The sequence below is a fragment of the Papaver somniferum genome, chromosome 2, assembly GCF_003573695.1.
Source record: "Papaver somniferum cultivar HN1 chromosome 2, ASM357369v1, whole genome shotgun sequence".
Lineage (NCBI taxonomy): Eukaryota > Viridiplantae > Streptophyta > Magnoliopsida > Ranunculales > Papaveraceae > Papaver > Papaver somniferum.
This window is the reverse complement of record NC_039359.1, coordinates 160,459,369-160,473,475: the sequence shown is the minus strand read 5'-3', so window position 1 is coordinate 160,473,475 and position 14,107 is coordinate 160,459,369. Positions and strand designations below refer to the sequence as shown.

Here is a 14,107-nt window from a genome sequence, read left to right as displayed (position 1 = left end):
AAATGCTGGTTAATGCGGGAAAATTGCATTTCGGTGGTATTCCTCCTAATTGTACTTCCCTTGTAAATGGGGTTTTTGCAGCTTCTTCTATAGCTTCATCCAATTGTCTTCTGCCTACTTCTCCTCTATTATTTAGCATTCCTCTCATTTCTTCTAACTCTTTCAAGATTTGTTTATTTACACCTGAATTTTGATCCATTGGACTTTTTAATTTCGCCTCTCTTCTTCTGCGTTCATGTCTTTCTTCTCTCGCGAAATTTTGCATTTCTTCTTCATTATTCTCATTTCGTCTTCTTCTGCGAGTTTATTATTCATCTCTATCTTGAATTCGCAAATGATTATGTCTTTCATTTTCCCCTTCATGATTTTGTTCATTTCTTATTGATTCCATTCGCTGCCTTTCATCCATCCTCTTTATTCTATCGTACTCTTCATTGATATTACCGTTATTCCGGTTTTGTGTACGCCTTCTTTCTCGATTTTCGTGATTGTTCTGGCGAATTGTCTCCTGAAGCTCTTGTTCTTCCATTTCCGCTCTCAATCTTTCACGTTCGCAAATTAAACGTGCTTATTCGGCATAATGTGTTTCAATTTCTTCTTCAATCGTCTGTTGATTTCTTTGAGTTTCTCTTTCATGTAAAATTCTTCTTCCTTCATCCCGATTTCCTTCGCAATCTTGGTCATTTCGTTCCTGACGTTGTCCGTTCTCTTGATTTCTACCATTTTTCCCATCATTAAAAGTTTCATTTTGTGGAACGTAACGATCATCAGCTCTTTCTCTATTTTCGCGATATTCTTCATTAGGATTTGATATTTCTTCTTGAATATTATTTCCAGCATTAATTGTGGGTGAGTTTCCCTCATTTCTCTTCTAGTCGATCTTGAATATGATTTTGTAATACTTCTCGATCTTCTATTCTGTAGTCTTATATTTTCCATCCTCAATTCGTGATTTTGCCTGGTTAGATTTGCTCGTTCTTCTGCCTCATCTCTTCTTTCTTCATGTATTATTCGTCTCAACGTTTCTAACGTTCCAATTTCCTCATCTCCATGAATTATTCCTTCATCTGCTTCTTGATTTCTCTATACCTGTCTATGGTTTCTGTTTGTTACTCTTCTTCTACTTCTTCTGCCGAATTTGATTGCCAAGTGTGTATACTCACCCTATCATAATCTGTATTCCTCCCTTGTACTAGTGTTTGTTGAATTGGTGGTTGAATTTGATTTTCTCTATTACTTCTCAGTCTAGTAGATTCTCCCATTTCACTTCTTTCTCTCCCAGAAATTCTCTTGCTTCTTCTAACAGTAGTCGGTTGTTCGGATGTATTTCTTCTTCTATCCATTTCTTCAATGTTAGCAATATTGCAAGAAATTATGTAAAATTCTTAATCAATCACTCTAAACCTTCACAAATCTCAATATTAATCTTCAATTTTTTCTAGAATAATCTTCAATATTACCCCGTTTCTAGCGCCATTATGTAGTTGCAGGAAATCCTACACTACACCCCTCATATGATTTCATTAATACTCAACTCATTTTTAGGTTTTCAATCTTAATTTTATTGATCAATCTTTGAATATTCTTACAAGAAAAGATAAAGGAATCAAGAATGACCTCTGCTCTATACTTTCTCTCTCCTATTTACTTGTTTCTTACTAAAAAAAGATCTCCCCCTCCTTGACAACTGAACGACTATTTATAGGGAAATACATAGTGGATGACAACTAATCTGTCCTTTATTTTCGGATATGACTTGCGAAATTCTCGCAACCTTACAAATGTTAATCTCGCAAACTCTCTATTTTTCGCAGGACCATCATATCTTTCTCATGATTTTAGCTGATGTCGTTTATTACTTCATTTCTGAAATTGTTCTGCGACACTGTTGTGTTGTGTTGTTGATAATTTCGCTAAGATATTTTTGTTGCGAGATTTTGATCCTACATGCTTAATTGCCAAATCTTTGTGGGGAGTGCGGTTGTGGAATATTATAGGGGTTATCTTGTATTTTTATAAACTCCTTGATGAATTCAAATTAATATGTAGTTCACACTACAAATACATATGGTTTTCGGATCATTATATAAGGGGGATTGGTTTCCATGTGAGATGGAGTATTGACTAAGGGGGAGTGATACATATCACCATAGTATTGTTGTTGAAGTTGTGATACAATTGAACTTTGACATTGTGTAATGATATTATGACACTGTACAACAATGATTGAGAACTCTTGTTTTCTCGTTGTTATAGCTACGGATTTTCATCAACGATGATGCTGAACTTACAACCTTTGGGATCATTGGAGTACTTGGAAGTGACGAAGATTTCGAGTAATGTTGAAGATTAGACATGTGGAATAGGAGCTACAAAAGTTAATTTATTTATTTTTTGTATTCCATATGTATTGATAGTTTTTTTACTAAAATTGACAAAGGAGGAGATTGTTAGAGCAGTGCTCGGTCGAACTCGCATGCGGTGCTATCTCAAGCATGTTTGTCAATGTTAGTGATCAAAACTATAACTCTTGATTTCTAGTCTACTATAGCTAAGGTCTCGGACTAGGATAAAAAGTGTAGTCGAGCTCAAGAACTCCATGGCAATCATCATATAAGACGAAGGACTACTCAAGGAACCGGTGGATCTTCATCGAACTTATCTATCACTCAAAAGTCTATTTATCTCCTATCTTGAGACAAAAGTCGTTTTGCTATATAGACTTAGATTATACACATTTGATATTTCGAGCCGAGTTTATCTCGCCTATCTATTTCTCGAAATATGTGTTGGTAAGCTTTCGCTTTAGCCAAGTTCATCTTTACCTAGTGACGAAAGTTATGACAAGTTTCAATCACTTTGAAAATTGCTTACCTTGACGAAAAATAGTTTGTGAATAACAACTATAGAATATCAACGTCCTCTAAGAATGTTTCAATGATTGAAATGAGAGTTTAGATTATATAAACATTGGAGGATATACGCATTGTTGTGGAAACACATATACGTATAATTCCTTATTCCTTGAACCGAAGTTTTCGAACTTTGTTGATCAAGAGAACCAGAATAGTAGCGTGAGTCAAGTCCGCGAACTCAGTCTGCGAACTCGCGGAAGTTCTCGACCCGAGAAATTCTGCTGGAGTTTGTGAACTCCGTCCGGGAACTTAAGTCCGCGAACCCAGTCCGCGAACTTGAGTAGGTTACATCTAAAAACGATGTTTGTGAACTTATTCTTATATAAACTATCGTTGAACCAACAAATGTACACGTTTGGGTACGGTTACACAAGCCTAGAAACATGCATTTCATTTGTGTGTAAAAAGCTAGTTTTCGATCTAACAGTTGAAACATATTAGCTTGAATCTAATCAGGTTTTCATCTAACAGTGAATATTGAATGCTTTGTTACCAAGCTAACATTGATTGGAAACCCTGATTTGAAAGACTACATAAGGGACAACTCTAGCAACTGGAAAACCTAATCCCCACACCTTCTGTGTGATACTAGTTGTGCTTATCTAGAGCCGATTCTCCTTTAACCTTTGGTTTCTTCTTTTACCAGGTTAACGACTTAACGACTTCATTGGGTGTGTGAAGCCAGACTGATACTACTTTCTTGTAGTTGTGTGATCTGATCTTTATGTTTCTATCATACGAGTACAATTGTAATATTTAGCTTGAGATTGATATCTCCGATAGGCAAGATATAAAAGAAATTACATACACTTCATCTCATCGTTTGTGATTCCACAATATCTTTTTTCGCTGCGTCGATTGAGATTATTGTGAGGTGATTGATAATACTAGGCTGTTCTTCAGGAATATAAGTCCGGTTTATCAATTGGTTCCTGTTCACCTTGATTTATCAAAAGACGAAACAAAAATCGTAGATATATTCGTGGGAGACGGATTTATCTATTACCGTAGACTTTTCTGTGTGATACAGATTTGTTTATTAAAGTCTTCGACTTTGGGTCGTAGCAACTCTTAGTTGTGGGTGAGATCAACTAAGGGAATCAAGTGCATAGTATCCTGCTGGGATCAGAGACGTAGGAGCATAACTGTACCTTGGATCAGTGTGAGATTGATTGGGGTTCAACTAAAGTCCAGACGAAGTTAATTTGGAGTAGGCTAGTATCTGTAGCGACTTAATACAGTGTGTGTTCAAACTGGACTAGGTCCCGGGGTTTTTCTGCATTTGCGGTTTCCTTGTTAACAAAATTCTGGTGTCTGTGTTATTTCTTTTCCGAATTATATTTTGTTATATAATTGAAATATCACAGGTTGTGCGTTGTTCAATCAATTAGAATATCCGACCTTTTGGTTGTTGATTTAAATTGATTGATACTTGGATATTGTTCTTTGGTACCATCCAAGTTATCTCTCTAGTATTTGATAAAGACTCGCAGATTTCTATTTGCTTGAGTATATATCAAATCGAGAGATTGAGATATAAACTCTTTGATATACTTTTTATCTAGATTGAGTCTGACTGTCTAGTTGATTCTCTAGAAAGTATATTGTAATTTGTCCATACAGATTGCTAAGAGAAATATTGGGTGTGGTTGTTATACCCTCGCTTTTTCAATATCCCTTAGCCACCAATCTAGATTTGCACCTCTCAATTGTACCATCAGACTTTACCTTCACTTTGTACACCCATCTGCATCCAAGGACATTCATTGAAGGATGATATGGTACAAGAACCCATGTGCTGTTGAGGAGAAGTGCATCATATTCTTTGTCCATGGATTCTACCCATCTAGGATCTTTCTGTGTTTTTTTGAAAGTTTTTGGTTCATCCAAAGAAATGACTGAAGAGGTAAAGGCCATAAGTATAGAATGACTTGTGGATAAGTATGTCACAAACCCAGGAAGATACTTTGGCTTATGAACACCAAGATGAGACCTTGTTGTCATGGAAAGAGTGGAAGGTACCATGACTTATTCATCTGCAGGAGGCTCTTCAGTTGGTGTTAAGAGTTCAGTGACAACTTCAGTTGATGGAGAATCAGGCACTTCTGGCAAGTCAAGAATGGGGTCTTGTGGTGTAGATGGTGGATCTGGAAGGATAACCTGATTGGGATACATTTCCTCAAGGGGAGATGTGGTGTTTGTGAAGTAAAAATTGTGGGAAGTTAAAAGTGGTGGGAGTTGAGAATGTCACAGCAGAATCTGTAATAGCTGTAGATGTTTTGGTACAAGTGCAGAACGGAAAATTGTTTTCATCAAATACCACATGCCTAGATATGTATACCTTCTGAGTAGCATTCTCAAAACATCTGTAGCCCTTGTGTAGTTGGCTATACCCAATAAAAGTGCATAAAGCAGATTTGGGACTAAGCTTGTCCTTTCTATATTGACCCAAAAATGGAAAACAAGCACAACCAATACCTTCAACGAGGAGAGATCAGGTAGCTTACCAAATAGCACCTCAAATGTTGTTTTGAAATCAAGAAGTTTAGAGGGAGTCTTGTTGATCAAAAAGGTTGTTGTAAGGAAAGAGTCAACCCAGAACTCCTTAGGAATACAAGCTGCAATGGTAATGGTGTTGCCAACCTCTATAATATGTCTAATCTTTCTTTCAGCAGCACCATTTTCCTGTGGAGTCTTCGGACAAGTACAATAAACTACAATCCCAGAGGCATCAAGGAAGGCTCTAAAATCTCCTTTGACAAGCTCATATGCACCATCACACTGAAAAGACTTAAAAGTGGTAGAGAAAAAATTCTCATGTACAGTTTTGAAGTACTTGAAACAGATAATGCTCTCATCTCTTGTTTTCATTGGATAGATCCAATGATACTTGTTGTAATCATCCACAAATAAGATGAAGTACCTGAATCCCAGTTTTGACAATGTTGGTGATGGTCCCTAGATATCACAATGTATAAGTTGTAGAGGAGCAGTTGAAGTTCTGTCTGAGGTAAAAAAAATGGTAATTTCTTGCTCTTCCCAATCTGACAGGAGTGACAAAGAGAACTTGAATCATCCTGTGTGAGTTGAATAAGAGAGGCAGACACAAGCTTCTTGAGAATAGGGTGGGCTGGATGACCCAATCTCTTGTGCCATAAGGTTGAAGTAACCTGAGTACTAACATGTGCCTGAGGAGATACATGAGATGTGGAGATAATATGATATAAATTGCCATCTTTTGGAACTTTACAGACCACTTGCTGAGTATGCGTATTTTTAATTGAGTAACCCCAAGGAGAGAAATCAACAGAGCAGAAGTTATCACTGGTTAATTTACCAATTGAGACAAGATTATGTTTCAATTCTGGCACATGCAGGACATCTTTGAGTGCAATATGTGAGTCAGGGGTCTGCAAGACAGTATCACCAACTTTAGCAATAGGTAAAAGATTTCCATCTCCCACTAAAACTCTCTCTTGACCATTGTAGGGAAAAGGGTTTTGAAGAATAGCTGCATTGTTTGCCATGTGGCTACTGGCAGCTGAGTCAGACAACCAATGCACAGGAGAAGTAGAGGGATGAGTTGGGACTTGAATGGAGCTATTATCCTAAGGTTTTGCACGATTATTTTTATGGCCATTGGGTTTAGTGTATCTGTAAGGAAAAATATAAGCATAATGGTCTGATTTCTTGCAGATTTGACACACACAGGTGGAATAATATGGTGGGATATAGATTGAGGAGGCCCTTGCATTGTTTGAGTTAAAGGTATTTTTGGTAAAAAATGCGGAAGACGTGATGTTTTCAAGAGCTAAGGCAGCCTCAGTCAGCTGGTTCTTGAGCCGTTGCTCATGCTAAATAAGGCGAGATTTCATCTCATTAAAAGACAGAGTAACATCTTTATTCTGAATCGAGATAACAAAATTATCATACTCACGGCCCAAACCATTCAAAACATGCATAACTAAATCAGAGTCCAGTAATTTTTCTCCAATAGCGTATAAAGAGTCAGAAATATCTTTGATTCGCTGTAAGTAATCAACAATAGAATCTAACCCTCGTTTCATGTTATACAATTGATTACGAAGCATAGATTTGCGAGCTACAAATTGATTAGAAAAAGATTTATCTAAGTAATCTCAGACTTGTTGAGAAGCAGTTTTTCCAAGAATATCCTTTGAAACGGAGGGACTGAAGGTTGCGTTCAGTCAGCTAATTACAAATCGATCCCATTTACGCCAAAGAGCAAGATCTGGATTTGGTTTATCAACACCATCAACAATGATTGTTGCAGGAGGTAGAGGTATAGTTCCATCAATGAATCCATATAGATCTTGACTCATAAGAATAGATTCCATCTGAAATTTCCATACCAAGTAATTGGCATCATCCACTGTCGAAGAAACATAGTTTGAGGCATTCGAAAAACGGATAGATGTAGGAAAATTATACTTGAAATTGGTGTTTGTAGTAGTCATAATTGATTGATGATAGTGTTCTTCATTAGAAGTTATGGTTGATTTGATGATTATGAAGACAATAAATTTGGGTGGCGGCTCAAGGAACGAAACCTAAAAACCTGATACCATGAAAGATATTTATTGAAGTGATTGTGTTGTCTTAAGGTCTTACAAAGATAAGCCTGGCATTTATAGTGGATGCGCAGGTAAACTTAGCAAAAACCTAACAGATATAAAACCAAGACAACTAACAGTAACAACAGAGCAATAAAAGAAAATAGCCTCACTAGCACTCTGTTTACACACGAGATATATTCTCCAATAGTTTCAATCTTTAACAAACACACCCAAAAAAAATTCATTCATTGAAGATAGTAAATGAAACCAATCAAGATAAACGAAATTGGATTATATTGATAATTGATTACATTATATAAGCTCCTTCAATCATCATCAGATGCACTGACGGACCCACAGTTGGGTTAACCCGGGCTTTAGTCCAGGTAGTCGTCACAACCCAACTACCTAAAAATTGAAATGATATATTGGGCCAAGGCTATTAGCCGAGGCTGAGAAAAAAATTAGAACTTCTTGGGTCCGTCCCTGATAAGATGATATATCAATTTCAATTAAAACAACTTATAGAACCCCTAGCTAGAAACTGGAACTGTAAAGACATCATAAATGCCCTAAATACCCGCCGCAATCCTCAAACTGCATAATATGGCAAAAAAAATCGTAAAGACAAGAAGGATCCACCGATTCCAACCCCAATTCTCAACAATAGAGATAACGAACTCATCGTCATTTGACCTCTTGAAGGTTATGGTGGAATTGATTCCATGTACTACTACCCAAGCATCCACGTACAAATCTGGATGTATAATCAAGACATGATCTAGAGTGAAATTAGATATTGAATTATTTGTCACAAGAATTGATTTCCACCATCTTGATTCTCCAAAATAGTTATAGGCAGTAGGGATTGTTGACCCAACATTTAGATTCTGAAGAACAGAGAAGGGAAGCTGTTTCCGAATGATATGATACCATACAGTGAGTTTCTGAGTATACGATTGATGATTAATGATCATATTGGGGTCATTCGGGGAGACTAAGAATGTAGCATTTCTGGGAAATTTTGAAGGAGGAATTTCGCATAATGCTCTTGCCCAGTTATGATATTGAGTACTAGAGAGTAAAGCTCCAACAACATTTTGTTGTTCACGAGATATTGTTAGGCTTCTTTTACTATCATCATCAATAAAACGATTGCAGACATTATCTTCTTTCGCCAACAAATCCATAGAGTGATCGATAGCAATATGATTATCTTGTTTCGCCAACAAATCCATAGAGTGATTTAGACAAGACTTGATCCCATGGATCACAACATCTCCATTCATATAGAAATTGGGGTTGGTAATTAATATATGGTTGATGGTGTAATTAGATTGGGAATTATTGGTGACCTGAATTGATTTTTTAGGAACCAAAGTGGGGATGGTTGAACCTATGGGTAGTTTTTGAAGCTTAGAGAAGGAGAGTTTCTGAGGAATGATATGATAATCAAGTGTAATTGAAGAAGAAGAAGAAGAAGAAGAAGAAGAAGAAGAAGTAGAATTGGTATTCATGATCATGACTGATGGATTATCAAGTGGGATCAGATATGTTGCAGGAAACGGAAAATTTAAAGGTTTAGTAGAGACGAGTAGTATTTCATCACCATTAGAATCAATTAGAGCTTCAACAATCACGTGAAGTTGGGATGATGCTGAAGAGACTTGTTCATCATCTGGAGTAATTGCTTGTGTGAAATGAGTGGTTGCAGTGAGGATGATGAGGATTAAAGAGATGATTAAGTAAGTAGCCATTAATGGAGGACGAGAAGAAGACATCACAGAAGAAAATAGAATGGATTTTGTGTGAGAATGGATCCAAGTAATTCTGTTTCTCTCTTTATTTCTTTGTTGTCACGATAAAAAGCGAACTATAAAATATCGTGCCATGTAAAACGAATTCAGAATCCCTTTCAAAATCTCATCACCACCAGCTCTGCGCCCGCACGCGCCAAAGAGTGATATTGCGACATTGGAGGAAGAATCTTCTAGCTAATTTTTTATTAACGGTTGAGATGAGATCTGTATTTTACAGCATGCGTTCCGGGGAAATGGTGAGTAGTTTCAATTCCTATCTACGAGAGAGTGTTGTAGGTACACAAAATGGGATCGCCACGTGGCCGCACAGGAAGGCACGAAATAGGACTGAAGAATCTCACTCAAAGATCCCGGTAAGTGACTTGTGAAATCAAATGTCAGAATTACCTCGCCACCGACTAATAACACGAAGCACGAAGAGGAAGCATATTAAAACGAAGTATCTCGCATGAGGAATCTAAAACACAAACGAATCAAATTGGAGTACCCAAGAAAACACCAGCCACGAAATAAAGGTTGGCGAAATAAGGTTACTTTCCTGAAAAGATAATTGGCAAAGTCAGTAGATTATGGAGCAAGAAAAGAGAAGCCGTCCCCACAAACACCCAAAGTTGTCAGCGAAAGAAAGGGGAAAACTTTATGGAAAATGATCTGGACAAAGTATAAAGCATCTCCACGAGATCCAGATGAAGTAAAATGAGATGTATGCCATTAGGGTCGATTGGTCTATAAATAGGGGTCCTTGGGCAATGTATGAGGGGTCGGATTCTTGGGAGAGGGGAGAGCTTTGCTTAGAGTGAGAAATTAGGGTTTCCTTGTATTCAAGAACTTGTATTTTTCACTACTTGGAGTGGTTAATCAATAAACAATTTCTGATCTAAAACTCTTACCATGTCTTAGATCTGTTTCGTTTCTTATTTGGGTGTGCTACTAGATTTTCAGTAGTTCCATTTTGGCGTCCAGAAACAGGGACTTGGATTTAGGATTTATCCTCATCTAAGAGTTAGAGAAAGCTTAAAATTATTTCAAATCGTAGAATCTAGAGATTTTAGCGAGTTGTGTTAAAATTAATGTTTTTTAGATCTTAAACGATTCATCTTAAATTAAGATTAGCAATCTAGGAGAGGGAGTAATCTTTAGGTGTTGCATCGTAGGCGGAAGTAGATTTGGAGATACCGAACCAAGGATCAGTTGATGGCCAGAACACCAGATCGAGCGAGGAACTTGATAGCGACAAGAAGAAGCAAACGTTTGGAAGCGAAGAGAGGAGGAAGAATGGAAAGGGGAGAAACATCGGTTGGAGGGGAAAGACAAGGCGTGAACCGACGAAAGAATAATCAGAACGGTGAAGATGACTTTAGGGAAGACTTGATACACACTTCTGACATGGACACCACTGCAGAGGAAGAAATGACCCATGAAGAGTTGGAAGAAAATATTGATGAAGAACACGTGACGTTGGAGAAGCTAAAGGAGACACTTCTCCTTGAACGAGAACGAGACAAGGATCTAGCGGAGCAGCATGCTCAACTGATGAGGCAAAACGCTATGTTGGCACTACAAAATCGGCAACTTAACGAGGAAGCAGCGGCTGACGCCATGAACTCGGAAGGAAACACGATATCTTCAGGAGAAGAAGAGACACGACAAAGGAAGTACGCCTGCGAGGACGACGGGGGAGAGCGACGAAGGAGACAACGGAGAGAAAGTAGTGAAAAAAAAGATCTGAGATGGGTGTTGGAGGAAACGAGATGGGAAGATCAAAGACGAAGGTATGCGGAAGAAAGAAGGAACGAAATCGAGAGGAGGCGAGAAGAGGAAAGGTAACACGATGTAAACCAAAGACACGAGAAAGCAATCAGGCATAGGGGAGGAAGGCTTAGCGTGATGAGAGGCGACCATCGCGCAGGAAATGGAGGAAACCTGAATCAAGAGGTCTTGAATGAGTTACGAGATATGAGGACACTGATAAACAATTCGCGAAGAGGTGGCCGGGTGCAGTTGGCAGAGGAAATAGAGGAGGCAGAAAAATCTTCATTCACCTATGAGATAATGTATGCGAACATTCCTGAGAAGTGCGTGCTACCGACATTTTCAAGCATATTCAGCGGATCGTAAAGTGACGTGAAACACTTGAAGCATTATACTCTATCATTGATGCAGTGGGGACAAAACGAAGTGGTACTCTGTAAATATTTCCGAGAGAGCTTGGCTGGCGAAGCGTTGGCATGGTTCGATGGACTGCCAGAAAGGTCGATTTCGTCATTTAAAGACCTACAAAGAATATTCCTGACAACATACATAAGTGACAACATGCTGAGGCCGGGAATCGAGACCTTGTTTAACCTAAGGCGAAGACAACCATAAAGTTTCCGAGGACTAGTAACGAGATGGAGGACAGTGTGTAGCCAACTCGCAGGACGAGTCGATGAATTTTTTTTATCCTAGCATTCGTGAACGCCTTATTCCCAACCGACCTGTTGTACACCTAAATATTCATAATCCAGAACTCCTTGACAATGAATGAATTAAGGGAGTACCAAGAGGAAAACATAGCGTTGGAAGAGAAGCATAGGCAAGTCAGCGAAATAATACCAACTCTGGAAAATTAAGGAAATTCAAGGATATTACCAAGAACATTACATGTTGTGGAGGATGATCCAAAATATGAGAAAGGGGAACCTTCAACCGCAGTTCCGTCCAAACTTGTAGCCGTGTCAAGCGGAGACCAGGAGTGGATCGATCAACAGAGGTACAAGGAGTCAATACGAAGGAATTATGAGCCCCGAAGCCATAGCACAGGATACCGACAGAGAAGCAATCAAGGACCTAGTTTTGGAGAGAAAAGACCAAATGCACCGGACTTTGAAGATGTAAAGCTTCCTAGACTCAATACAACTGTGAAGAAGATTTGGGAAGCGATAGCGCTGACAGAAGAGATTCCACCCCCACCAAATCTGGGAAGAGAACCACCTTCGAGTACTAGGAGTCATGAATTTTGCAGGTACCATCGGTTTCATGGACATCACACGAATTACTGCTGAAACATCCGAAGGATTATACTTCGTCTAGTGGAGCAGGGGAAGCTCGCTCATTTTCTGGAGGGATATGTACAACCGCCCCCACCCCCATCTCGGGACAATCAACAAGTGTACCGAATCGAAATAGATCGGGGAACCTAGAAACTGAATTGTAATTTGATAATACATTCAGCCAAGAGCATTCAAAATTTCCATGATAATATACTCAAAAGAGTGCATAAGAGGGACTTCAGAGGGAATAAGATATTCAATGTGGCGAAGAAGGAGCCATTAGAAGAGTGGAAAAATAGGGATATAACATTCTCAACAAAGAACGCACCAGAGGGAGGAGCTTTACACACAGAGCCATTGGTGATAACCTTAAATTTTGGTAATTACTCAAAGTGAGAGGATGACGAAGTCAAGAAAGAATTTTTTTTGGCAATAGACAGAATCCTGTTGGATACGGGGAGCTCGGTTGAGATACTATTTTATCATGCATTTAGAACCATGGGGTACAAAGATCAGACCTTGTACCATCGACATATAATATATATGGGTTCAACGGGGTTGTGTCAAGGTCGAAGGGAGAATTAGTCGTAGATATTTTCGCGGGCGAGTTGGAAACAAAAGTTATTTTTTGTGTGATAAATAAAGACTCACCTTATAACGCTCTCATAGGTCGGACGTGGATACAGTGGATAAAAGGGGTTGCATCTACATATCATCAGACCATACGGTTTCCCATGCCAAGCGCAATAGGCGAGATCAAGGGATATCTAAAGAATGAGCGAGATTTTATCGAAAAGGATGTACACAAATATGATGAGAAACTGAGAAGGAAGATAGAACAAAAAAGGAAGGTATGTGAAGAAAAAATAGCGGAGCAACTGATGGTGTTCACCATTGGGATAAGCGAGGAGCAGATTACAATGCAGAAAAGCATGGAGGAGGCAGATAAGATGACTATGGAAAAAACTACGGAGAAGGAAAGCCAAGTGGAGATGAAGCAAAGTGGAAAAACAAAGAAGGGAAAAATAGCTGAAGGAAGAGAAGTAGTGAGAAGCGAGAAAGAAACACCCATCGCCAAGGAAAAACGAACCCCGCAAGGCAGATCAAAGGCAAACAACTCCAAGCGCAAGAAGGTATCAATACAAGAGATTTGGAAAGGTGTTGAATTGTCTGGTCATTTTGGTAAGAAAAATGAGGCATGCGTTGAAGACAAGGAGATGGAGAAATTAAAGGAGGAGCTCTACCAAGAAAGACGAAGGAAGGAAGACTTGGTAAAAGAACGAATAAGGCTAGAAAGGCAAAACGAGAAGCTCTTGATTAAGAACAATCACCTAAAAAGAAAACAAACAGAACATAACACCCAAAGGGGAGAAAATGCTTCGGGAAAGAAATTGGAAACTGAAGGACGTCAGGAGTATTGTCGAGATAGAAAGTGGCGAGGGGAACAAAATGAACGAGAAGATTTGAAAAGATCTATAAAAAGCAGCATGAGGGAGTTAAGGGAAAAGTAATGTCGTATGAAACAATTGATGGTGACAAGGAGAGAGGGCGCATCAAGCAATGTCCCAGTGACAGGGAGGAAATCTGGAATGCGGGAAGAACCAGAAATGATGAACAAATGTGCGAGAAGTGAGCCATGCAAACCAGAAATAACAGCACTATTTTTGTTGAAGCAATGGGAGAATGAAAGCTTGCGAAGTATTGTGGCAAGATAGGATACAATTTGCGGAGAACTACAAGGGAGGCTATCCGAATATGATTTG

The 14,107-nt window shown here is 38.7% G+C and overlaps 1 protein-coding gene across 1 annotated transcript; it reads left to right on the top strand.

The window, feature by feature from the left end:
• The first annotated feature begins 10,506 nt into the window (after positions 1-10,506).
• On the top strand, positions 10,507-13,855 carry LOC113352350 (trichohyalin-like). The gene is made up of 4 exons (XM_026596178.1): positions 10,507-11,135; positions 11,936-12,291; positions 12,526-12,704; positions 13,031-13,855. Exons 1-4 carry the CDS (start codon positions 10,507-10,509, stop codon positions 13,853-13,855), a joined length of 1,989 nt encoding a protein of 662 aa, XP_026451963.1.
• Positions 13,856-14,107: the final 252 nt, after the last annotated feature.